At 37.1% G+C, this 23,590-nt stretch overlaps 1 protein-coding gene across 2 annotated transcripts in view; it reads right to left on the reverse strand.

Annotated features, from left to right (window-relative positions):
• The window catches only part of PXDN (peroxidasin), a 90,029-nt gene that overhangs the window by 29,606 nt on the left and 36,833 nt on the right, over positions 1 to 23,590 (reverse strand). For both annotated transcript variants that reach the window (XM_065681559.1, XM_065681558.1), the window contains exons 4-14: positions 22,914 to 22,985; positions 15,552 to 15,623; positions 14,880 to 14,951; positions 11,852 to 12,021; positions 10,639 to 10,756; positions 8,438 to 8,607; positions 7,240 to 7,512; positions 5,785 to 5,901; positions 4,307 to 4,465; positions 1,863 to 1,975; positions 744 to 900 (exon numbers count right to left, since the gene is read on the reverse strand). In XM_065681559.1, coding sequence (XP_065537631.1) covers positions 744 to 900; positions 1,863 to 1,975; positions 4,307 to 4,465; positions 5,785 to 5,901; positions 7,240 to 7,512; positions 8,438 to 8,607; positions 10,639 to 10,756; positions 11,852 to 12,021; positions 14,880 to 14,951; positions 15,552 to 15,623; positions 22,914 to 22,985 — 1,493 coding nt within the window. The remainder of the gene's footprint in view (positions 1 to 743; positions 901 to 1,862; positions 1,976 to 4,306; positions 4,466 to 5,784; positions 5,902 to 7,239; positions 7,513 to 8,437; positions 8,608 to 10,638; positions 10,757 to 11,851; positions 12,022 to 14,879; positions 14,952 to 15,551; positions 15,624 to 22,913; positions 22,986 to 23,590) is intronic.

The raw sequence follows: 23,590 nt of genomic DNA on the forward strand, positions 1-23,590 counted from the left end.
CGTATTTTCTACTGAAAGACAACAACAACAAAAACTACAGAGTTTCCTTTTGAAAATGCGTCTGAAAAATCAACAGTTTTACTCAGTGAGTCAGAAAAGCATTAGTGTTAATCCTTAGCATCTTTGCATTATTACAAATTATTACATATTAATGATTAGTAACTATTATTTTCAATTATTACATTAAAATAATAGTAATAAACTCAAATACTCTCCTTTTCTTTCTGTTTTCTCCTTTAGCTTCTTACATTCATTATGACTTTCCTGAATTCTTTCACAATGGTTGCAGTCTAATTTTCAACCAACTACTGTATGTGCCCCTTTAAAGATGACTCAAGGCCTTTTGTCAAGTTATACCTAAAGATTAGGTTGTGTATTTGACTAGCAAGTTCTAATAGGTCCAGATAATATTTCAAGAGGAAAGTAGTATGACTAACTGGAGCCCAAAGCATTGTTTGTTTTGAAGCTTAACTCATAGAGACATTTTGGCTGACATATTCCCATCTTACATCTGTGCATACAGTTGCCTGAATTAAATGACGAAAAACCAAAACAAACCAAAACAAACAAAAAAAGCAACAAAAAAACAACAAACCAAACAAAAAAAGAGGAGTATGGGAGAAAAACTGAAACATGAATAAAAGAAAGACCCCAATACTTTAATAACTTTTTTGCATCTTATAAATTAAGCAATTAGAATGAAACTAATAATCTAACTCATACCTCAGATTTGTACACCTTACCATTAACAGTAAGCACCATACTAACAGAGGAGTACCCTATGGTATTCCGGGCAACACATTCATATCGACCTTCATCAGCTGTTCCGACATCACGAATGGTAAGAAATCCTTCTGGACTAACATGAAATTTTCCACTCTCAGTTACCTGCACTCCATCCTGCAGCAGAGCACAATGTCTAGTTATTCTAAATACTCTTTGTTTTCAAAACTGAATTTTTGTGATCTTTTTTCTCTTTCATTTTTTACAGAGTTTTTGTTTTCGTATTTCTATTTTGCATGCCAAGATAATCTTCAAGTAGATTTACATAAACTTACATAAAAACTCACACACAGTTGACAGAGTTGCATGTACTTCTAAATTGTACACTGTATTTATTCACTTTTAAAAGCATTAATTATTGTAAATCAAAGTACTTTAACAGTTATAGGTCCTCACGACATAAAATTTAAGACCCAAAAATAAGATAGCGCCCCTTGAGAACATTTATATGTATCAATTCTTCATGTACTTGTACATGTATTTAGAAGCTGTTTAAGGTATACTAAAGTACATTTTCTAATGCTCATTAATTCAAGATAAAAATAATCAGGAAGATCAATATCAGTAATCCATTAACTCATCATTAACTCTGCTAATAACTCTACCAGTTTGATATAATGATTATTGCACCAATGGAAATCAAAAGCCACAGACAAGTTACGAAAGAGTCACTAAAATATGTCCTGGTTGAGATGTCAACCTAATAGTTTAAAAGGGCTCAGCAATACAGTATTTTCATTGCTTTATAGCTATGATAACAGTTGAAAGTGCAAAATAGGTTATTCACACAGAATTGTCACTAAAATACATAGGCCTTTTAAGGCTTACATTATGAATTTTAGCTTGTCCATTTAATGACTTGCATAACCATATATATACACACACATATATATAAAATTCAAGTTTGGTATATATATATACACGCTCTGTGTTAAAAGAAAATTTGCTGATCAAACATCAGGTAATGCTTTCAGACACCAGAGCAAGCAATAATTTGACAGAGTGTACTTTAAAAAGCTCTTTATGAAAAGATGGAAAGGCCATTGCATTTCTGCAACAACTGAACAAATGCCTAGTACCTTATTCCAGGTAATTACTGGCTCTGGCTCCCCTTGAGCACTGCACGGGATCTGCACATTTGTGCCAACCTCCACTGTCATGTCACTGGGAATGCTGGCAAACACAGGCGTCACTGAAAAAAAGGTACATTGACAAAGTATGACATACAGCTTGTACAAAAGATGATCTAAAAACAGGTAAGCACTGTTTATTTTTCTCAGTTACCCAACATTCCTCAATCTATAATCCTATTGTCTGCAAGTTTGTAGTTGCTTATAAGTTTGTCTTATAGACAAAATTCATTAGACCTGAAGTATGCTTTAGAGTGATTTTTAACAACTCAACTTCAAACAAAGCCAGCCAAAACACTTTTTGCCAAAACCATTTAAGTTCCACAATTTAAAAGCTCTGAAAATATTTCCCTGAATAGGTAAATCTGAGTAAAGTCACCAGAATGAATATCCCATCAACTTCTGTAATTTTTTCAAGTTTTAATTTTTTAAGCAGCAACAACAGAGATTTCTTAGATGATAAAAGCAAAAGTTTCCACAAGTCATTCAACTGCGATTCCCTCAGCCCAGCTTGCTGAGGTGCTAACACTTCACAGAGCTCCTATCGCCCTGACAGTAAGCCCTAGGCATTAACATGTCAAAAAAATCACCCCTGATTTTAAGGACACAGTTATCAGTGTGAAGAAAATTAATGCACTTTTTAATCCTTTAAATCCAGATTGACATGCGGCACTCAAATATCATCATAAATTTGTATGTGCTTCTCATAAAGACATTAAAAATTGTATTTCTGCTGTAAAGTATTGGTATTTGGGGGGGGGGGGGGGAGTGGGAGAGGGCTGTGCTTTTACAGAGAAGTATTTGGCCACACGGTGTACGTTTATACTACCAACTGAATGTGCCCCTGATATTAAATTGTTTGTACACAAGAACCAGAAACCATTTCAAATAAGGCATTCAGAGGCAGACGTGCAGCGCTGGGAGGTTTGGGTTCTGTGGATGTGAGCCATGTCATGCCACCAAACAGAACTGGACCATTAATCCACATTAATTAATACAGATTTAACAACAGTGACCAGCAACCATCCCTGAGATGAACAGTTCTTTTTTTAGAAGCCCAAAAACTTTTCTCTTCTTACACAAATGAAAATAGCATGGCAGTGAATGCACAGAGAGCTCCAATTTCAGGCTGCATTATAGCCTTCAATCTTGTATTTACTATTCTTTGGTGACCGTATTTTGCAACCTGGGTCATACAAAAATAATCTTCTCAAAATCAGTGAAGTTTAACACAATTGCAAGGCTATAAAACTTTAAAAAACTGAGTTTTGTTATATGGAATTTTAGTCAACAATTTCATATAGGTGAAAAAAAAAATCCACAATACCCACCAATTTTGACAAATCCGGCTCCTCCTATTCTTATTTAAGAAAAAACAACGGAATTTTTTCTGACCAACCACTAAGCTCAAGAAGATCTTTGAGCTTGTTTCACTAAAATAATGTTTAAATGAGGTCACCAACAAGAAATACTTTGAATTAAATGTTTAATCCCTCTGAATTTAGTTAAATATCAAATTACTTAACTAAACATATTAATATGATTCTAATTGATCCTAGAATTAGATTACTTAAAATTTAGTTAAAGAAAAGCACAAGATCAATGGAGTGGGTTGTTTGTTTTTTTTCCTGTGTCTGCTGATTTTAAGTATAGGGAATGACTTTTGATTGTGAAGGTCATTCTGCTATTGTAAAATAAAGTGTTCTGCTTCTGGACATCAAAAAATTATGAGACACTGTTTATTCAACAGCACAGAGTCTTCAAGCAACTAGTCTTTGCAAAGCATTTTCCCAAGCACAGGAATACTGTCATCCTCAAAGCAAACCTCTGTTCTTTACAAAAAGGAGTAAATCAGTTAAACCTCTTTTATAGAAGACAGACTGATCTAAAGGAATGATACTCTGTACAAATACCGATAAGTATCTATACATATAATTTATTAAAAACTACCTGGAAACTAAAAATAGATATGCTCAGAAATAACAATGAGAAATGTGAAATGTTAGCAGAACTTTGAACAGCAAGTTTTTCAAACAACGAAAGATATAGCCTCATTCTAACAAGCTTTTATCAAAAAAAAGGCCATGTTTAGTTGTAAGCTTATGTGGTCTCCAAGTGACTTTGAATAAAGCCTATCAGGGCACACTGTCCCACATGTTCAATTTATAAAAACTAATAAGACACCTTAAAATTCAAAACCAGCAACTTGGAATAATGGTGAAAATGCAGTAAAAATCCTCAAGGAAAAGCCAAGCACTATTCAAGCTCTGTTTCAAAAGCTTTTTTAATTCTAAGCAAAGACAAACTACTTCAGATTATTTTAATTTTTTATTTATTTCTTTTTACATTACTTTTTTTATTTTCCTCAGCAGCAGCTTTCACGGACAACATACCTCTAGGCTGTACAGTCAGGTATACGACAATTCGTTGAGACCCAATAATGTTAACAGCTTGGCATTCATACTGTCCCTGGTCATGCAGAGCAACCCTGGAAATCCTTAGGGTTCCAGAGGATAGGACTAAGTGTCTTCTGTCAACAGACAACTGGCCTCCTGAAACACAAAGGAACAGCAGTGCAGAACAAAGTACCTTTGTGTCAGGAAAAGGGAAATCCAGAAGATTATATATTTGATGAAGCATTGGAAAAAAATGGAATATCTTTAAAAAAAGTTTAAACATTTAATTCTCAGAAGGTAAACACACAAAGCAAACAAAACATACACATGCACACAATCATAAACCTCAACTTTTTTTTCTTTGTGGTAGAAACAAATAAGTAGGAAATTCTTTCCTGTTAGGGTGGTGAGGCACTGGAATGGGTTGCCCAGGGAGGTTGTGAGTGCTCCATCCCTGGCAGTGTTCAAGGCCAGGCTGTATGAAGCCTTGGGTGGGATGTTTCAGTGTGAGGTGACCCTGCCCATGGCAGGGGGGTTGGAAATACATGATCTTGAGGTCCTTTCCAACCCTAGCTATTCTGTGATTCTGTAAAATAGTTTCATTTAAGGCGCATGATAAAGCATCCAAAAGAGAAGGCAACATAAGAACACCAGTAGGTATTACTGTTCATTTCACATGTGTGTAAGACACAATTTGTCTTATCTGCCTAAGCCATACAGAGAATCCATAAAAAAATACATATAGCCCTGAAAAAATGGAATATAATCAAAATTAAATAAAAGGCACATCAGTGTCTGTACCCTATTCTTCCTTTCTAGACATTTCATTTTATTGGAGCAATCTTTTTAACAAGGAGAAACAGGGACATTATCAGCATCAAAATGATCAAATGTTTGTTAAAAATTTGCTTTATCTACCACATTTTAGAATTTCCTAAGAGTTGTTTTGCCTGCTAGAGAATCATTTGATTCAACTGGGTTATCTACTTACTTGTAAAACACCCACTACATTATTTCTTCCCACTGGATCTCGCTTAACGCCGTTACTGCCACTACCTGATAAACTGTAAGCGGAGTGTACACCAGTGCTCCTCTCCATGCGCATTAAGTGACAGAAATGCAGTTATACTGATGCCAGTTACAGGTTGGGCTGTACCTAATTTCAGATTTCCAGTTAATGACAGTCATCTCTATTTCTTTTGCAGTAAACCAGCTGCAATAGGTATTGCCACATGTAATTTGTCTCATATTTCTTAAACATTATTGGGAATCTACTATGGAGACATATTTTAATGACTTTAATGAATAATGAAAAATGCTTGGGCAGCTAGCTTCTGTGGGACACGTTTTCCTTTCTAGCTAAAGCAGAATGAGATGAGCCATGTTTCCTTCAGAGACTGAAGCATCTAAGCAAATACACAGATCTAAACAAATACCATTTTATTAGTTTAAAAGTGAAAATAGAACATGCTTACCTCCTTTAGTCCAGGCAATAACAGGCTGGGGATAGCCTTGTGCTTCACAAGGGAAGTCAACAGTCTGTCCCTCTATCACTGTTTTGTCTTGAGGAGTGACAGTAAACTTAGGTAGAGCTAAAGAAGAGAAAATAAACAAGTTAAAACAAAACAAACCCAAACTAAAAAATGCATAACTGTCTGAAATTATTAAATTATTCCTGTATGACTTGAATAGCTCATATCAGTAGGAAAAGAGACGCTAATGGGACTGTTTTATATTGTGACCCCTATAAGGCAGAGAGTTAAGGTAGCCAACAGTGCCATAGAAACATCTCACAACCTGGCCCTGGTGCCAGTGAAGACGTCTGGGATCTACTGCCATAGATCCAAAGTAAAAGGGACAGTAAGACTTGTAGAGTCAAACATAGATTGGATTAAAAATGCCTTCTTCTCCTCTCAAACAATGGCAGGCTAAATCGTGAAGAAAATGCAGAGCAGTCAAAGCCATCCTGAGCTCCTTGTTTTCTTCTTTACACAAAAGGAAAGCAGTGAGTAGAAGTGTGGGCCAATTTCTGCAGTAACATTACAGCACTATCAGTGTAAGATGTAATTTGTTCAGCTCTCAAAACACAGTCATCCAATTGGTGGATAATGAATAAACAAAACCACAAGGACAAGTTGTTCTGTATAGCTTTAAAAAACTGAACTCGTTAACAAAGTATTTGCAACCTGAAGTGCTTGCCAACTAGAGATCTTAACATGAGAACAGAAAGTTTCTTCAAAATGCTTTGCAAATGCAAGTTCCAGCATAAAAACATTTGAAGTAAGAATGTTCTCCATATATATATATATGAGCCTTTTGACAGATTGCTCTTGAACATTTTTTATTGATATTCTTGACATACAATACCAAAATTACTGCAATCACAATAAGTTACAGTAATTTGACTTTTGTTTTGCAGAAAAGCTATGCTAACACCTCAGTTGGCAGAGTGATAACTTCCATGAAACACAGCAAAAAATGTTTCCACACCCACTGAAGTGTCTTTATGAGAAACGCAGCACAGTACTCAAAAGTCCATTTCTAGTACTCCAGGCACAAATTCTAATGCTAGGATTGTTGCCAGTTACAGAAAAAATGTAATCCCCCACAAATTTGACATTGCATGTTTACTCCTACCAGCAAACAAAACATAATAGGAAATAAGCATTTCAAAACACCAAAGATTAACTTCTGAGAATAATCAATGAAATTTAACTTTCAGAGAATTATTATATAATATCTTACTTTGAGTGAAATGTATAGCAACTTTCCTACAGATTACACTAGAATCTTGTAAGTAAAACAAAAACCTTCACGGTTCTAGTTCAGCTCTGACAATTCAGAAAAACAGACAAAACCACACAGTTCAAAGTAATATACTGTTCCTAATATGTTTTATAGATTGTCACTCTTAGCTTACGGTTACTCACCTTGGACTATGATGTATGCAGTTGCATGGATATTATCTATGCTGTTTGTTGCAAAACAGGTGTACTCGCCGCTGTCCTCCTGCTTCACATTCTGTATGTAAAGCCCTCCTGATGGGGTTATGGTGATGCGAGGGTCAACTGGTAAAGGGGTTCTGTCTGCTTTGGTCCAGGTAATTCGTGGCTGAGGGTGCCCAGTTGCACTGCACTCCAAGGTAACGCTCTCTCCAACCAGCACTTCGGTGTTTTGTGGGTGAATCACAAAACTTGGCCTGGCTGTGAGAAAAAAGCAATGCCTAAATATGACTTTCAGCTCACGTAGGTAATTTATCTGGGTACTGCAATACTCTGGGAAATCCAGAGTTTTTTAATAGTTCTGTTCCAGCATACTTCTAATCATAGTGCAAAGTCTGCCTCACTTTAAACCTAATCTAGAGGCAGACATTTATAAGTATCAGTAGATAAGAAATATAAGCTCTGGTGTTTCTTTCCTTGACTGCCATTAAAACAGTGTTCAAATGTTTCCTTCTCATTTGCTGATCTTCATAAAAGTCTCCTCAGAGGCACAAACACTGAGATCGAGAAAACAAGCTAAAATTTGCCATAAATGAATAGAAACACAAACTGGATTAAGCTACATTTTAGTATCTTTTCCCAACTATGTGTGTGCTTTGCAGTGACATTTTTAATTTACTTGATGCTGAGTGTCAAAACAAAATTTTCTCACAGCAAAGTCTGGGATTTAAAAACATTACATCCTGGAGAGGAATTTAGTGCTTGCAAACACAAAGACCTGGCAACACAGAGATGCAGGCTAAGAAGCTCCTTAATAAGGACGGCTGCACAGCTGCACAGCATGTGTCAAAGCTTCCATGAGCAGCCTGTTTGGAAGCTTGCGGTTTTCAGGTATCCACAGAGAGCACTATTGTACTGAGCAATGTTGTAATGCAACAGCCTCTTTTCCTAACCCTTAAACAGAGAGCCTGCGAGACTACCATCAGAACTGCATACTACAATAAACGTGTTAACTGGCTGATTTTTGTTCTGGGGATATAACTTCATGACCTAGTTCTTAAGATGCCCAAGCACAAAAATTGTACATGTCAAGAACATACAAAAGCCAAGGCATCTTACTTTTAGCAATCTTATTGTCAAAACAATTTGCCATCTGAATGCAAACTTCAGATTTGGTGTTCTTTACCTGGTGACTCAAAGTATCGAAGAGTAACTTCCTGAGTTTTCACTTCTCCAGCCACATTTTTTGCCATGCACTGGTAAATGCCTTGGTCTGTTTCTTTAGTATTCTGAATCATCAACGTGCCATCATCTAGCAAGTTTAGACGGGAATCTTCTTTCATACTGAGCTCATTACTGTGAGGAAAAGAATCTGCTGGAGCTAAATCTTTAAATCACAAGTACAGAAAACTGCCAAATAATGAAACCCAAAATATATTACCCAAAATAATTTGAGAGGGGGTGGGAGGGGGAGAAGAATTTTACTGTGTTAAGTAAAATAACAGAACTTTTAGCTTTCCGTTAAAAAGAAGACAAAAAACAAAAAAACCAACCAAATTTGCCTCTGCAAGCATTGTACCTTCAAAATGAAAAACCAAAATACTTTAATGAGTAAAAGCTTGCAGGAAAAAAAGTTCTAACTGGCAAACCAATTTAAAATGTTTGCACTTGAAGCATATCATATAAGTTCAACACTCAAGATACTTTCTACTAGGAGAGGGGTTACTTGCAATAAAATCATCTTTGCGCCAACCTCTATCCGGATTGCTCAAGGGCACTAATGAACCTGGTTATAATTTGCACTGGCTTGAAATATGAGTTAAGATCAGGTCTTTAGGCTATATTATGCATGCATTTCTGTGACGTTATCTAGGAACAGTTGGGGGTTATTATTAAAGGAACTGTTTCTCACTCCATCCCTCACTACATCACGAAAAAAGAACAGATGAGGAATGAGATCTTATTCCCTGTGTACAAAACCAGTCTGCTGATCTATTCACCATACTGCTCAATAGGTCAATGGCTTTTGACTGAAATCTTGCCATGTTCAACTACCTTGCAAAGGGCTTTACTCTCATTCATGCAGCCAGGAAACAAGCCAGAGTCAATAATCCCACACCCCAAGCTCAAATTTCGTCTTAAAACTCTTTCATATGTGTACTCTGAATACATGTTTTCTTTGTTTATTATAAAAAGTACATGAGCCAAAGAAAATTTTAATGTAATAATTATATCACACAAGTTCAAGGCCCTGTTCTTGACATACTCCATAAACACTGTACCCTTGCTGCATGTGGGGTTGTCACCCCCATCAGCAGAAAGCTACAGAAGCAGGACTCTGTTGTTCCATTTTATTAGCATCCAACAAACCAAAATGGTTATTTGCTAATATAAAACATAAAGGAATTTGCTTTTCAGATCCAGTTTTTCATTTGTGTAAGAGCATTATTAAGCCAGTCTGATTAAGTTTGTGGTAAACTCACAGTTCATGTGTCTATCATAAATTCACATCAGTATAAGGCGGGTGATGTGCTGGTACGTAGCTGGTTCAGCCATGCAGTGCCCAGTAGTGCTGAAGGGACCTAGGCAGAGCTTGAGCAGCCACTCTGCAGCAGGCTGGACCCTGGACTGCTGAAAGACACAGGTCCTTCATAGGCTCTTCCCTCAATTCCCTAAGCAGTTAGGAGAAGCAATGGAGCAAGCTGCCCAGATAACTTGTGCTACGTCCATCCCTTAAGCTCCAACTGGACAGAGCAACCTGGTATGATCCTGCTTTAAGCAGAAGGCTGCAGAGATCTCCACAGATGCCCTCCAACCTGAATTAACCTACAGTCCTATGATATAAGTGCTTGTCTGACCTCCATGTACCAGTTCAGGGAGCCTGGGAATTGATATATCTACCTCTGCTCTCCTGGAATGGAGCTATACCTCAAAGGAAAGCTGCCTCTGAGGAGCTGGAGCTCAAGGAAGACTTTCTCTGAAACCTAACTTATCCAGCTTTGCCTCAAAATGTATGCAAACAATAACTAACCTACAAACTGAATGTGAAACACATCCATATTGGATTGTCTGGTATTTACATATAAATCTTTAGGTTTAAGCATGTGAGCAACTTTGTAGATATAACTACAGCTGAAAATCTTACCCATAGTATTATAGTCATAAATGAATATTTTCTTAAGTTATCAGCTCTTACGTGTTTAAAATTATTTTATAAAACAGACGTGGGCCATTATTACTTCATATACTACTTTTAATTATAGTGTGTTTCTGCTGTAACTATTCCATATATGAGCACATAATGTATGTGGACATGCACCCAGAAATGTACAAACACCCAGACAAACACACTTAAATCAGGTTTCTCTCTTCCTCTTTTAAACTTACTTGTTTCGAAGCCAGATAATTTCTGGTTTAGGATTGCCTTCAGCTCTGCAAGTGAAATACACTGTATTCCCTGAGGTAACATCCACATCCTGAGGCTCTGATGTAATTCTTGGCCTCTCTGTATCAACAATAAAACTTGTAAGGCACTCTCACTTGTTTTAAACTACTAAGGAATGGTAAATAAAAAATTTTGCATACACCTTGTAGAAGAAATATATGTCATAAATGCTTTAACTTAAAATATTTATTTCTTAATCAGGATTAAACGGACTTTTCCCTACGCAAAAGTCGCTGCAGGCTTTCTGATCTTCTCCATTGTTTCTTAAGACCTTTTAGCAGACTGGAAATGCACTGTGCAAATTTGTATCAGGTTCTAAAGTAGCTGTTTTATTTATTTGAACAGAGGCTCAATTTGCTTATGAAGGAAAAACTTTAAAACAAGCACAAGTGCCATTTAAAATAACTTCCTTTAGATAAGTATCAGAGCTTAACCTGCCTCCTACAGAATAATTTGTCCAGCTTGTTTCCTGCAGTTTCCATATCCAGGCTCCTTAGATGTGCAGAGAGCTGGTAGGATGCCATGAGACTTTTCTTGCACTAATTCCCCCTTTTACTGTATTTTTCAAGAACCTTGTAGATGCTTATAGTCATAATTCTCATGATTGGAGTTATATCCAACACATAACCAAAAGGACGATTTACTTATTTTCTATGTTGGCCTCATCACATGGCTGGGCAGACAAATGCCCCCAGCTTGGTAAGAAATGTGCATTTTGATTTCGGAATAGAAGAGATGTGGGGCTGAGCCCCAGGGTGCCCAGCAAGAAGCAATTCTATACAGTCTCTTTCTTCTCTTTCCTGTCTACAGAAGGAAAGAAAGAACGCTAAACCACATTAATGTAACACCAAAGACCCTAGTTGTTTATCCTTTTATGAGCAAAACTGAAATATAAAAGGGAAAAATAAAGTCTTTCCAGATAATCACATTTAGTTCCTCAAGGACAAATGGCTATATTTGTTTCATTAAAGACACGCATAGAAGCAATCAGTCAGTCAGAAGCAGACAAAACCAGAGAAAGCGCAAATGGAGATTTCTGGAAATAACCAATATTGATCAATGTTATCAAAGTGAACAGAACAATAAGCAAACAAAAAAATACAGATTAGGTACATTTAGCATGTTAAAGAAGCCATTAGGAAGTGGCAAACCCACCACAGTTAAGTTCTTCTGGTGTAATTGTGGCCACTGATCTTCCCTGGATTCTTCGTGGATACTCACAGGTAGCTGCTGCTTGAGCATTACCCGACTCTGCGTACGTCTTCAACAGCTCCGCCAGCCACAGGATTTCACAGTCACAGTGAAGAGCATTTGAATCCAAACGCCTGCACAAAACACAGAGCAGCCACACCACTTGTCAGCAACCCTTAGACTATTCTGCTAGGATCGAAATTGTTCCTTTATATGCATTTTAACTTAAAATATTTATATGCTTAATCAGGATTAAACAGACTTTTTATGTGGATACAATGGACAATACAGAATACAGGTAACAGTCACTTGCTTATATGCATTCTGGTAGTCTTTATTACAAAAATCCGTGTTTACTGCATGAATAGGACTGTGTTCAACCTAGCAGCCCTCTAGACAACTTTTCTTTTTTAATCCAACCACTCAGTGAATAAATCAGGGTTTATTTGGATGTTATACAAACTTTGCTTAAGTAAGGAACTTAAACCAATCTCCCCACGTCACTTTCTGTTTAACATTTATCACTGCATTAGCTTCACTGCTAACCTGACATTTTTACAACTTCTCATTTTGATCATCAGGCAACTGAGACAAAGACTCATGCTTTTATTTAAGTATTAAGCTCATGTTGAATTCAGTGGGCCAGTAACCTCATAAGAACACCTGCATATTGCAGATAACAGGAACCCATAAATTCTGTTGACTTTCTTTCCAGTAGTGAAGGGCCCCATTACTACTTGGAGAACTGCACTTTCTGGCTGAAGGGGCCCTGTATAAATGTGGTGGTTTAAACCCATTAAGTACAGAAATCTACACCATTAAGTGTATCTATATACAAATTGAATATATTGTACAGCAAAGCAACCTCAGTTTGGCGTATCTTTGAGGGTAGTAAGATTTTTTATCATTTTGCCTTTTAATATTTTATTAACCACTTGTACTAATGCCCAGATATTATTTCTCCCCCGTCCTGCAAAAAACAGGCAAGAACAAGCAGAAATATCTTAAAAGTTATCATAGAGATGTCTCTCATTATATGAGATGCTATTGGTAGAATTTAAATCTAGGATACAAAAAAAATCATGATGTCACCTTTAACGGTGAGCTCTCTTAGGTCAGAAGATACGAGGTCAGTCTAGCCCAGAGCTCTCTTCCACTAATAGTCACTACTGACTTATATGAAGAAGCATCCCTTTCTGTTCACTTGAACCCCACAAGAATAGAAAGAGGTATGAATGAAGCAGCTACAACTGGAAGACACATACCTCATCAAAATTTACTTCATTCTGCCTTTAGCCACAGTTAAAGGTATGGTCCCAGAGCATTAGACGAATGTCCTACATCAGCAGAACCACCTTCTGGTTACACCCCTTGCGATCTCTTTTCCTAGTAGAGTGCTACAACTTGCTGCACAGCACGCCAACAGCAGTCCTCCCAGAAAGCAGGGTATGACTGCATGACTGCCTTTCTCAAAACAGCAGTCTTGGATAACTTAAGGAATGTTTATCCTAGATAAGTAGAGATCCAAAGTGTGGGATAGAAAACCCTCTGAAGTTCACCTTACTATGGTACTTCTACTGAGTTCAAGTTTTCAAATGTTACTGAGGGACTAAAAAGCTGCTAATTTTCCAAGTTAACAGCACTTGGAGAATCATAGAAACATAGAATAGTTAGGGTTGGAAAGGACCTTAAGATCATCTAGTTCCAACCCCCCTGCCATGGGCAGGGACACCTCACACTAAACCATCCCACACAAGGCTCTCTCCAACCTGGCCTTGAACACTGCCAGGGATGGAGCAGCCACAACTTCATTGGGCAACCCATTCCAGTGCCTAACCACCCTAACAGGAAAGAATATCTTCCTTATATCCAATCTAAACTTCCCCTGTTTAAGTTTTAACCCGTTACCCCTTGTCCTATCACTACAGTACCTAATGAACAGTCCCTTCCCAGCACCCTTATAAGCCCCCTTCAGGTACTGGAAGGCTGCTATTAGGTCTCCACGCAGCCTTCTCTTCTCCAGGCTGAACAGCCCCAACTTTCTCAGCCTGTCTTCATACGGGAGGTGCTCCAGTCCCCTGATATCCTCGTGGCCCTCCTTTGGACTTGTTCCAACAGTTCCATGTCCTTTTTATGTTGAGGACACCAGAACTGCACACAATACTCCAGGTGAGGTCTCACAAGAGCAGAGCAGAGGGGCAGGATCACCTCCTTTGACCTGCTGGTCACGTTCCTTTCGATGCAGCCCAGGATACGGTTGGCTTTCTGGGCTGCGAGCGCACACTGAAGCCGGCTCATGTTCATTTTCTCATCAACCAACACCCCCAAGTCCTTCTCTGCAGGGCTGCTCTGAATCTCTTCTCTGCCCAACCTGTAGCTGTGCCTGGGATTGCTTCGACCCAAGTGTAGGACCTTGCACTTGGCATGGTTGAACTTCATAAGGTTGGCATCAGCCCAAGAAGAAATGGCTTCTGGAGTTGCTTTTGAAAGTAACACTTATATTCTTCTTCAACCATCGAGCACCATTTCATAACTATGTTTTTTATCATCAGATATGGACAAGTATAGCAATTAAAAAAGAAAATACCAAAATAATCAAACATTGAAAGACATAATAGAAGGATTACCCAATGAGAATTAGACAAGGGGAGAAAAAAGCCAAAAAACAAAAAAGCCCCAACCAATCAAAAAAATTTAAAGAAGGATCTATCTATATTAGTTCATCTATAAAACAAGACTATCAGTACAAGTAATTCCAAGACAGGAAACAAAAGGATTTAATCAGTCACTAGAGAAAGCAGGTTAGGAACCAATGGTCTTAATCCATGTATGTAAAACAACTCAAGCACAGGTTAGGAAAAACTATTTAATATTTAAAATAATTGCACAATGAAAAGACATTTGCAAGGAATATATATATATTGCAAGATGAGATATGGTGTAATTATATTATTTAATCTTTCTTTAGTTAATAATAATTCAATTTACTTACAGTCTCTTCATAGATTCTAATTGACTAAATGTTCCAGGAATCAAATGAGCTATTCTGTTGTTATGCAAAAATCTGTTAAAAAGCACAGAAATATGCATGTAATAATTCAGAATTTGAGATGCACTCACTTCATTTACATTCTTCTGAAATTTCTGTTAAAGAAAAGTAATTTTACAAAATAAAAAATTTGAAAATTTTTCAGCAATTCATCGGCTGCTATTTCTTAAGTGGCCTCCAATGTGTATTTGGTGTGTCCATTTGGGGAAAAAGAGGCCATAAAAAGACAAAGTAACTGAAAGGAAGAGAGTTCACAAGCATTCAAATGACAAACTCAAAGAAGAAAAAAAAAGAAAGAAAGCAAACTCATACTATAAATCTTCTACTTCTTCATTACTAACGTTTATTTTAGGTGAAACATTGATCACAGCTCTTTGGGAAATCATTTTGCAATAGAAAATATACCACAAGCAATATTCATGTCTGTATGCCTTTAAGGTCAGCCTGACAGAAGTGTTCTTGGCAAAGACTGTGCAGTAGTAACAATAAAAAATTTAGACTAAAAATAATCTATGAGAATGAAAAAAATATCATTTCCGGTTTCAAATATTTGATTTAATTCACACAAAGAAGAAAGCTGACTTCTGAATCATAGCCCAAGAAAAATAAACTTACAGCCTTTCAAGTTTTGGAAGATGGGTAAAGGATTCGGGTTCCAACGTTTCTATTTGATTAAAGTGCAGATACCTGAAAATATGTTAAACAAAAGGAAAAACACTGAAACAGTTTTCTTCATGAAGCTGAAATATTATAATGCATTTGCTATAGTTTCCACACTGTTTACACATGTAAATGGTAACAGTCATGTAGCGGCTTAACTTCTATTGTCTGAATCCTCTACTTGAATCTGAGAAATACAAGACACGACAAACAAGAAGGGTTTGCATACTACTATATAGTGAGTGTGTCTGTACATGTATGTGCAAAAGAATTTTTTTAAAAAACGCATTACTTTGGAGATACAGCTTAGAACTTTTCTGCCAAATCAACTTTTTTTAGTATGCATACTTGAATACATACAGAAAAAATAATTATTCTATTTTACAGGAAGATATTGCAGGTTGTTTAGGAAATATTTAGCTTCCAACAGGATCACATTTTCAGTGGGCAATTGTTTTCACTGCTATCACATTGAGTGAAAATTTCGAAAGATACTGCTCTCATCTAAGAACACTGCTATTTAAAGCTATGAATGCTCTCAAAAGCCAAACAAATTCATAATATAAGCCCAAGTTTGACTGAGTCGCTTTTAGACAAAGAGCTTCCCAGCAACTGGTGTACAATTAACCACCACAGCTGTGTAGTTTGATACTCTGTTGATGCGAATGTAAGCTATTAATATTACACAGCAACAAATATTACACATCTATTAATCTTGTACGATAACAGAAAAAAGTCTAACATAACAATATAATTAATCAGATTAGCAATTTGTAACTGCTGTGAAAATGGACTGCAGAGGCAGGATCTTTCCACACTTCCAGTTTATGTTGTGGAGGTACTCTATAAACTTGCAGATGAGAAAACAGGAAGTAATTGACGTGACTTGCACAAGGAACTATGAAAATGATTTATAGACTTTGGATCCTGATTATATACCCAAATGTATCCAAACCTCTCAAAGTTTGCTGTGTGACCTCTGACAAACTCAGGAACATCTGAAGAATGCGCACATATAGGAATAACTGAAAAAAAATCCCACAATTTAAAATCAAGCAGAAAATCTCTGACTCCAAAATCTCTTGAAAAATCAGTCCTTCAGCACAAAAAGTAAAAGCACATGGGAACTTGCTTGTGCTGAAACGTTGCACGTGCTCTGCTCCCTGCCCTCAGCTGAATGGTCACTGCAGAGAGGGGAAAGCGGGAGCAAGCAGCAATTACAGCGGAGAGTCGGTGCAGCAAGCCCTGGAAGGCGCGTGCAGCGGGGAAGTCAGGCACGTGCCTGGCAGTCCCCCAGATCCCCCGCCAGCAGCAGCATGGCCTGAGCGTGAGCCAGCAAACGATGCCAGGGAGCAATGAATGGGGAACCACAGAAAAGCCAATAAATCAGCACGGATGTGATCAGGCACATCAGAGTGTCAAGTCTGCTTACTGCCAGTGCAACGCATGGCCACATATTGTAGTGAGCATAGAGTATGATCCTGTTTGCACAAGGAAACAAGAAGCGCATAGTCATGCTATGTCGGCCAGTCTTCAGCTCCCTTTTGAAAATACAGGCCAATTTCATCCAAACTAAAAAGAAAAACATCTCAAAGTCACATACTTCCTGCAAGGTTCAACTGAATCACCAGCAGAGAGATGAGAGACTTCAGTCAGGTCCAGCTCTGAAAAAGGACTAGCACGACAGGACTGATATCTGCCCTGTGAGCAGGAACTGGACATGAGGCGGGCACAGCTCGCCGGGAGCCAGGGTTCTGCTCGCCCACCTCTCCCTCATCAGCAGTAGGTGGGAAGAGGCAGGGCAAGGTAAAATGAAAGAGGGTGAAGAGGAAAAAAAAGGCACAACTATAGGGTTTGTTACTTTGATTTTGGAGAATATTACATACATTACTTCTGGTGCAGACAACAGGGATTTTTTTCCTTTTTAACTTTGCTAATTCTACTTGCATTTTTATGATTCATGAGCACCTTGCAAAAGTATCTGCTTATCTTCTCAAAAAATTAGTCTCTTGTACTTCTTTGTCATTGACAAGGAAAGATTTGTAGGTACAAATAATACTTCTTGCAGGAACAACAAATCAGACACTGGTTCAGGCTGCCTGAAGAAGCTGTGGCTGCCCATCCCTGGTAGCATTCAAGGCCAGGTTGGACACAGCTTTGAGCAACCTGGTCTAGCCCATGGCAGGGGACCTGGAACTGTATGATCTTTAACATCCTTTCCAATCCAAACCATTCTATGATTCCATTAAGTAACGCTGGTAAAAGCCGGCACACTGAGGCACACATCCCCTTCTTCAAGTGCAAGGATCAGAGGTGACATTAGCAAAGAAAGAAAAAGAAAGGACGCCTCTCTTGGAGTTTTAGTGATGTATACATCATTAAACTCAAAGCAGCAGCTAACTGCTGTTTAGTATTCCAGGTTACTATAATTACAGAATTTAAAGAACGTATTTGCCTGAAAACTCATCTTGTTTTTCTAAGCAAATGAATCAGTGCAATTAAAACAATACTTCTGTTAAAAACCCTGCCTTGTTTATGACTTCATATCATCACAGATACAACTACAATAATTCAGGCACTGAAGTATATCGTAACAGCTTTATGTCATCAGATTTCATGCTGCCTAGGGTAGCTCAAGAAATCAAATCATAAAGTCCAACTGGAAAATACTCTCAACTGCTTCGTACGACAAGACAGTTGGGTTTTGCAGGTCTTTTTTACATTATGACCTGAAAAAAGTCCTGAGCAACTTGCCAGGCAATACGTGAACAGAACAAGGTGTACTTGCGTGGACAAAGTAATTAGCAACAAGTACAATTCTGAAAAAAAAAAAAAAAAAGCCTACAATAAAAAGAATTTAAAATCCTTGGCTTTATGTCCTACACGTTAATCACTTTTTATCACTTAGGTCTATCACTTACATTCTTTTCTTCTATGTTTCACATTATTTTCTTTTTAAAGGATTTTTAATACTTTAATTAATAGAGAATTTCTTGGACTGGAAATTCACTTTAAAGTAATCATATTCAGGAAATAATATCACAGTGACATGCCTTTATAGACATCTTTTAAGTTCAGAGTATAAAACGCTCTTAATAGCAGGAGGATGTATTGAATTTGATATTAAAAAGACTTTCATAGTGGAAACATAAAGAAAATCATGCAAGACTGATATTAAATACCCCTGTGTCTTCCTTTTTTTAATTCTGAATTCACTATCAAGGATGAAACACAAGGAAAGGTAATATTTAAAGGGAAAAAAAAAGTCCAAACTAAACACACCTAAAGGAAGATAAAGCATTGGTCAAATAAGCAGATTTTGTTATTAATCTCAGAGTATGAACATTGACAATAAAATTCAGTCCCATTGGCATTTTTCACAGCACTAAATTTAGGATTAGATTTTCTGTAGCATAGTATTTCTATAGAGGATTATTTTTATCATATATGCCAATTGTTCATTTCTAATAGTATCTCCACATCTTTGGGGAAGTACTTAAAACCCACTAGTTGAGTATCATCTGTGTTCTGGATATTTAAATAGCATGTTTGACATTTTGATTATTCGAAAGAGAATAACAAACATATTTTTCCCACATTTATCACAGAGTTTTCCTTGTCCAGGGGTACGACAAGAAGTAACAAGCTTGAACCACAAGGAAAGAGATTTAAATAAGATTTTACAGTAGTAATATAAAATATCGCAAGCGGATTCTTAAGAAGATTATGGAATCCTCTCTTTAAAGACTTTTAAAACTACGGCTAGATAAAGATCTGATTCCAGTCATCTAAATTTGTTGTCCCTAGCTGAACTTATTTTAGAATAATACGGATGTACTTCTCAAGGCCCCTTTCATACCTTTTGAGTTTGCTTGTTTGTTTATTACTTAATTCTGTTTCATTCTCTACCACAGATGCTTTTAGCAGCAATGAGATTTTCATCAGGATCTGCTGTGTTAAATATGCATAACTGCCATACAGAATTATGCAAAAATCCAGAACACTTTGCAATACAATACCTTAAAAAATTCTTAGCAACATTTCAAAGCCACTGGAAACTGGATTGTGGGAAATGAAAGTAATAGAACAAGCTTCATCACTATATATAAAATAATCTAATCTACTCATTTCCCCCAGAATATGTACATGTGTACAAAACTACGTAACTCTGGTTATGTAGTACATAACTACACTGGTTTGCGTACATGTGTACACAACTACATAACTCTAGTAAGTTTTTGGAGCAAAATTAGCATGTTAACATGAAAGTTAAAAGAAAATGCATAATTACTAAGATTAGTTAACATTTAAGTAATTCCATTATTATTGGGAATCCCACTAGTTAAGGACAGCAGAGAATACTTTTTGTCCCTGGCACATACAGCTCCTAAGCTGAGATCTCAAAAAATATAGTAGATATTTGGAAGAAACAGAACATACACACATCTGGAAATAGATTGCACTTGGAGCTTGATCTTGGGATCCAGCAAACTCGTGACCTCCCAAGTCAGGTACTTGTGACATTTCAGGTGGGACCCAGTTGTCTAAGCACAGGCATATAGAGGCAGCTTTCATTGCTTTTCAGTGGCCTGGCTGCCTTCCAGCTGCTGCTCCAAAAAAATGCAAGAGTAGTGAAGCTTTGTGTCACATTTCCCAGACCCAAACATATGTCTTGCACATTTAGCAGGGCCTAAACTGGTACTAAGCAGCTACTTTTCATCAGCCAACTTTTGGCCTTCATGCCCTGCCATGACTGAAGAGTTAGGTGACAAAATACGTATGGCTCAATGTGCTCAAGCATCTAAAACTGCCAAGGTTTTTTTAGAATTTACTCTAGCACAAGCAAGTTTCAAGACCTGATTCAAAGACCTTATTCCCTTGGCAGAAATTTCTGAATAAAAAGGTATTTCTACTACATCAGCAGCTAAAAATTCTGCTGCGGAGGTTTAAGAAGGATCCTGACAGCCACAGTAAATACTGGGGTTTTTCTTTCTTGCAACAGGCTTCCTAAATCAAATTATATTTACAGTTTCTCTTAAATAAAAACCAACAACAAACAAACAAACAAAAACCCTAACCAAACAAAACCACAAAAATGAAAAAAACAAAACAAAACAAACAGGAAAGTGATTGCTTTGCTGTTCAGTTGTTTTGTTTTTTTAAAAAGCTACTATTCTGCTTTCATTCTGCTTCACTGAAGTGTAAGAAAATAGTACGAATCAAGTCTTTCCCTGAGATGTGGACCACAGCATCAACTTCTGAGAACTCTGCTGAGCACTGAGAAGAGCATTTGGCTGAGTCAACACATCCAGCAAAATGTGTCTGGCAACTTGAATCCACAGAAGCCTCAAATGCAGAAACATCAATGGAGTAGTTGATTCAGTCCCAAACTGAAGTTAGAGGATTTGGTTAACTTGTCCACAAAGACTAACTTCTGCCCTGCGAACAGAGTCTTTCTCCAAAGTTATCATGATAAAACAGACCCTCTAGAGTCAGAACCTATTTTTATGTTATAGATGCATAAATGACAAATCTCTCATAAACTTCAAAACTCAATTAATACCTTCCAGTAAATTTATTTCCAGGTTTGCACTGGCTTCCTGTGCTCCCATTTTCTCACCTGGCAAGGCTTCTTTTTAAGATCTGCCCAGGACAAGGGCTCTAAAAGAAATGATCTTTCGCATGTTCACCCAGCAGGGCAGTAACATCCCCAGGAGCTATACAGCCTAGAGCCACTGCTTGCAGGAACTGATGCCATGACACAGCGTCAGACACTTGAGTAGTGACTATGCCAGGCTCTGTTTCCTTACTTTACAGTCAGAGCTCAAACTCTCTTTAAAATTTGGTTTCATACAGAATAATGTCGGTGTCTGTGAATTTGATACAGTGTGATATCACCACAGGCAGAGATTTAACTGCAACGTAGCAGAAACGTACATTCAGAAGGCATTAATATTCCAAAATTATTTATGGTTTTTTTTCAGATGCAATGTAGATCAACACGAAATAGAGAAAAAGAAAAAAGGACAAATGTTGCCACTTGCAGCATACGAGGCTTGTGACATGGGGAAGAACGTTATTTCGGAAACACTAGCAATTCAATAAATGGGCCTCAAGATTTAAAATTCTACACAGAAAGTAAGAATTGCTATTAGCATGCAATTAACCCCTACCAGTTGCTGTCAATATGCTGCAGTAATCATTTCTAGAGTAGGAGTAAGAGGAAGAGAAAGGCATTAAGAAAAAAACCCACATATATATGTTTTATAGCTATCACTGTTGACTTATATAGAAGTTCTCCCTTCAAAAGAATCTACTGCTCTCTAAAATGAGCTTGTATGGTTTTGCACCCATCTGAAGTGTGATTTTATTTCAGATACACAGTGTCCACTAATATCCACTATAGGTTTATAGTAAGTAGGAAACTGGTATGTGTCATAGAAAATTTATAATACACTGCTAACTGTCATAAGTATCAAAATTTACATTGGTTTAGAAGACATTCAGCCCAAAATTTATATACAACAAAACTCACTGGTCTAGTACTGTCATTTGGCAGTCAAACTGTGAAATAGCTATGCATTTATAGCTCTTTCTATTTTTCTAAACATTACCAGAATGAATGTATAGTGAGGCTTTCTGAATATAAAACAAAATACAGTTAAACTTAATGGAATCAATACAATCAGATTTTGTCATGATAAGTACTGAATCTTTCATTGTTTATCAACAGAAACTATTCTTCATCATTATACAGGAAAAGGAGTATAATTTTGATCAATCTTTCTAGAAGACGTTACTGAAACATCTATATTACAAACAATCAACTGTCTTACTTTTAAACATCTGCATATGGCAATAGTTAACACATCAATAATATTTTTAATTTAAGAAATTTCTTCTTGTATCAAAATACAACAGACCTGGCTTAAACTTCAACAGACTAATTCAATCTAGTTACGCTGCATAAACCAAAGCAACTGCTGCACTCAAAGGAACTGCAATCTCCCTCTAAGCAATATACATTAGTTTTCAACATTTTCCACAATAAAGCTACTTCTTCATCAAAGCTATGTATCAATGTATACAGACACCGGGAATTCAAATCACAAATAAAAGACAAACATAGAAATTAGGAATTTGACACACAGATCAATTGTGTTTTTTCACATGCAAATTATTATGGGGCTCTCTGCCTAACAACCCAGGGAGTGCAGACATGCAGAGCATGCAGGCAGGATGTACGGATCAAGGCGTGCACTTTTCTTCTGCAGGGGAACCATGGAGATGACAGCACAGAAGAGAAAAGGCACTTACAGTTGTTCTAGAGAGGCAAGTCCTTTAAATGCTTGCCTGTCAATTGACTGGATTTCATTCTTGTACAAATAGCTGAAACAAGAAATAATCAGTAATATTAGTACACAAACAAGAGCTACATGAAGGTGGAAAAGAAGAATATAAGTTGACACATGAAGACAGCTTTTCAACTACACATTAGGAAAAAAAATACAAAACAAAAACTAGACACATAGACATAAAAATATTTTGTCCTTGAGAATTTATCCCAGATTTGTCAGGAAAGACAAAAAACTGGGGCCTTGTAGGCCCTGAGGCTGTCACCCAGATGGTCTTGGGCTTCCCAGTGCTCACTGTTACTACTTACTGTTTCTTTGCCCTTCAGGTTCTTGATGGGCTTGCCAAAAGTCAAAATAAATTCAGATCAACAGGACAAAATTGCATCAGAAGTGCCTTTGCCAGAAGACACTGGAAATGCCACTGGTCTCGTTTCCTTAAAATAGCTCAGCTGAATACTGGTACAAATAGTCAAATTATGATGGAATGCCTTTTTACTGGACTTGGAGAACAAACAAGTGAGAAATCTGTAACTTCGCCTGTGTCGCATTTTGAATATTTAAAAACAAAAACAAAAAAAACCAAACCAAGTTAGAATATTGGTATCACATCCATAAAACAGCATTGTAGGTTTATTTTAT

Source organism: Lathamus discolor, chromosome 5, assembly GCF_037157495.1.
Source record: "Lathamus discolor isolate bLatDis1 chromosome 5, bLatDis1.hap1, whole genome shotgun sequence".
In the NCBI taxonomy this organism is placed as follows: Eukaryota; Metazoa; Chordata; class Aves; order Psittaciformes; family Psittacidae; genus Lathamus; species Lathamus discolor.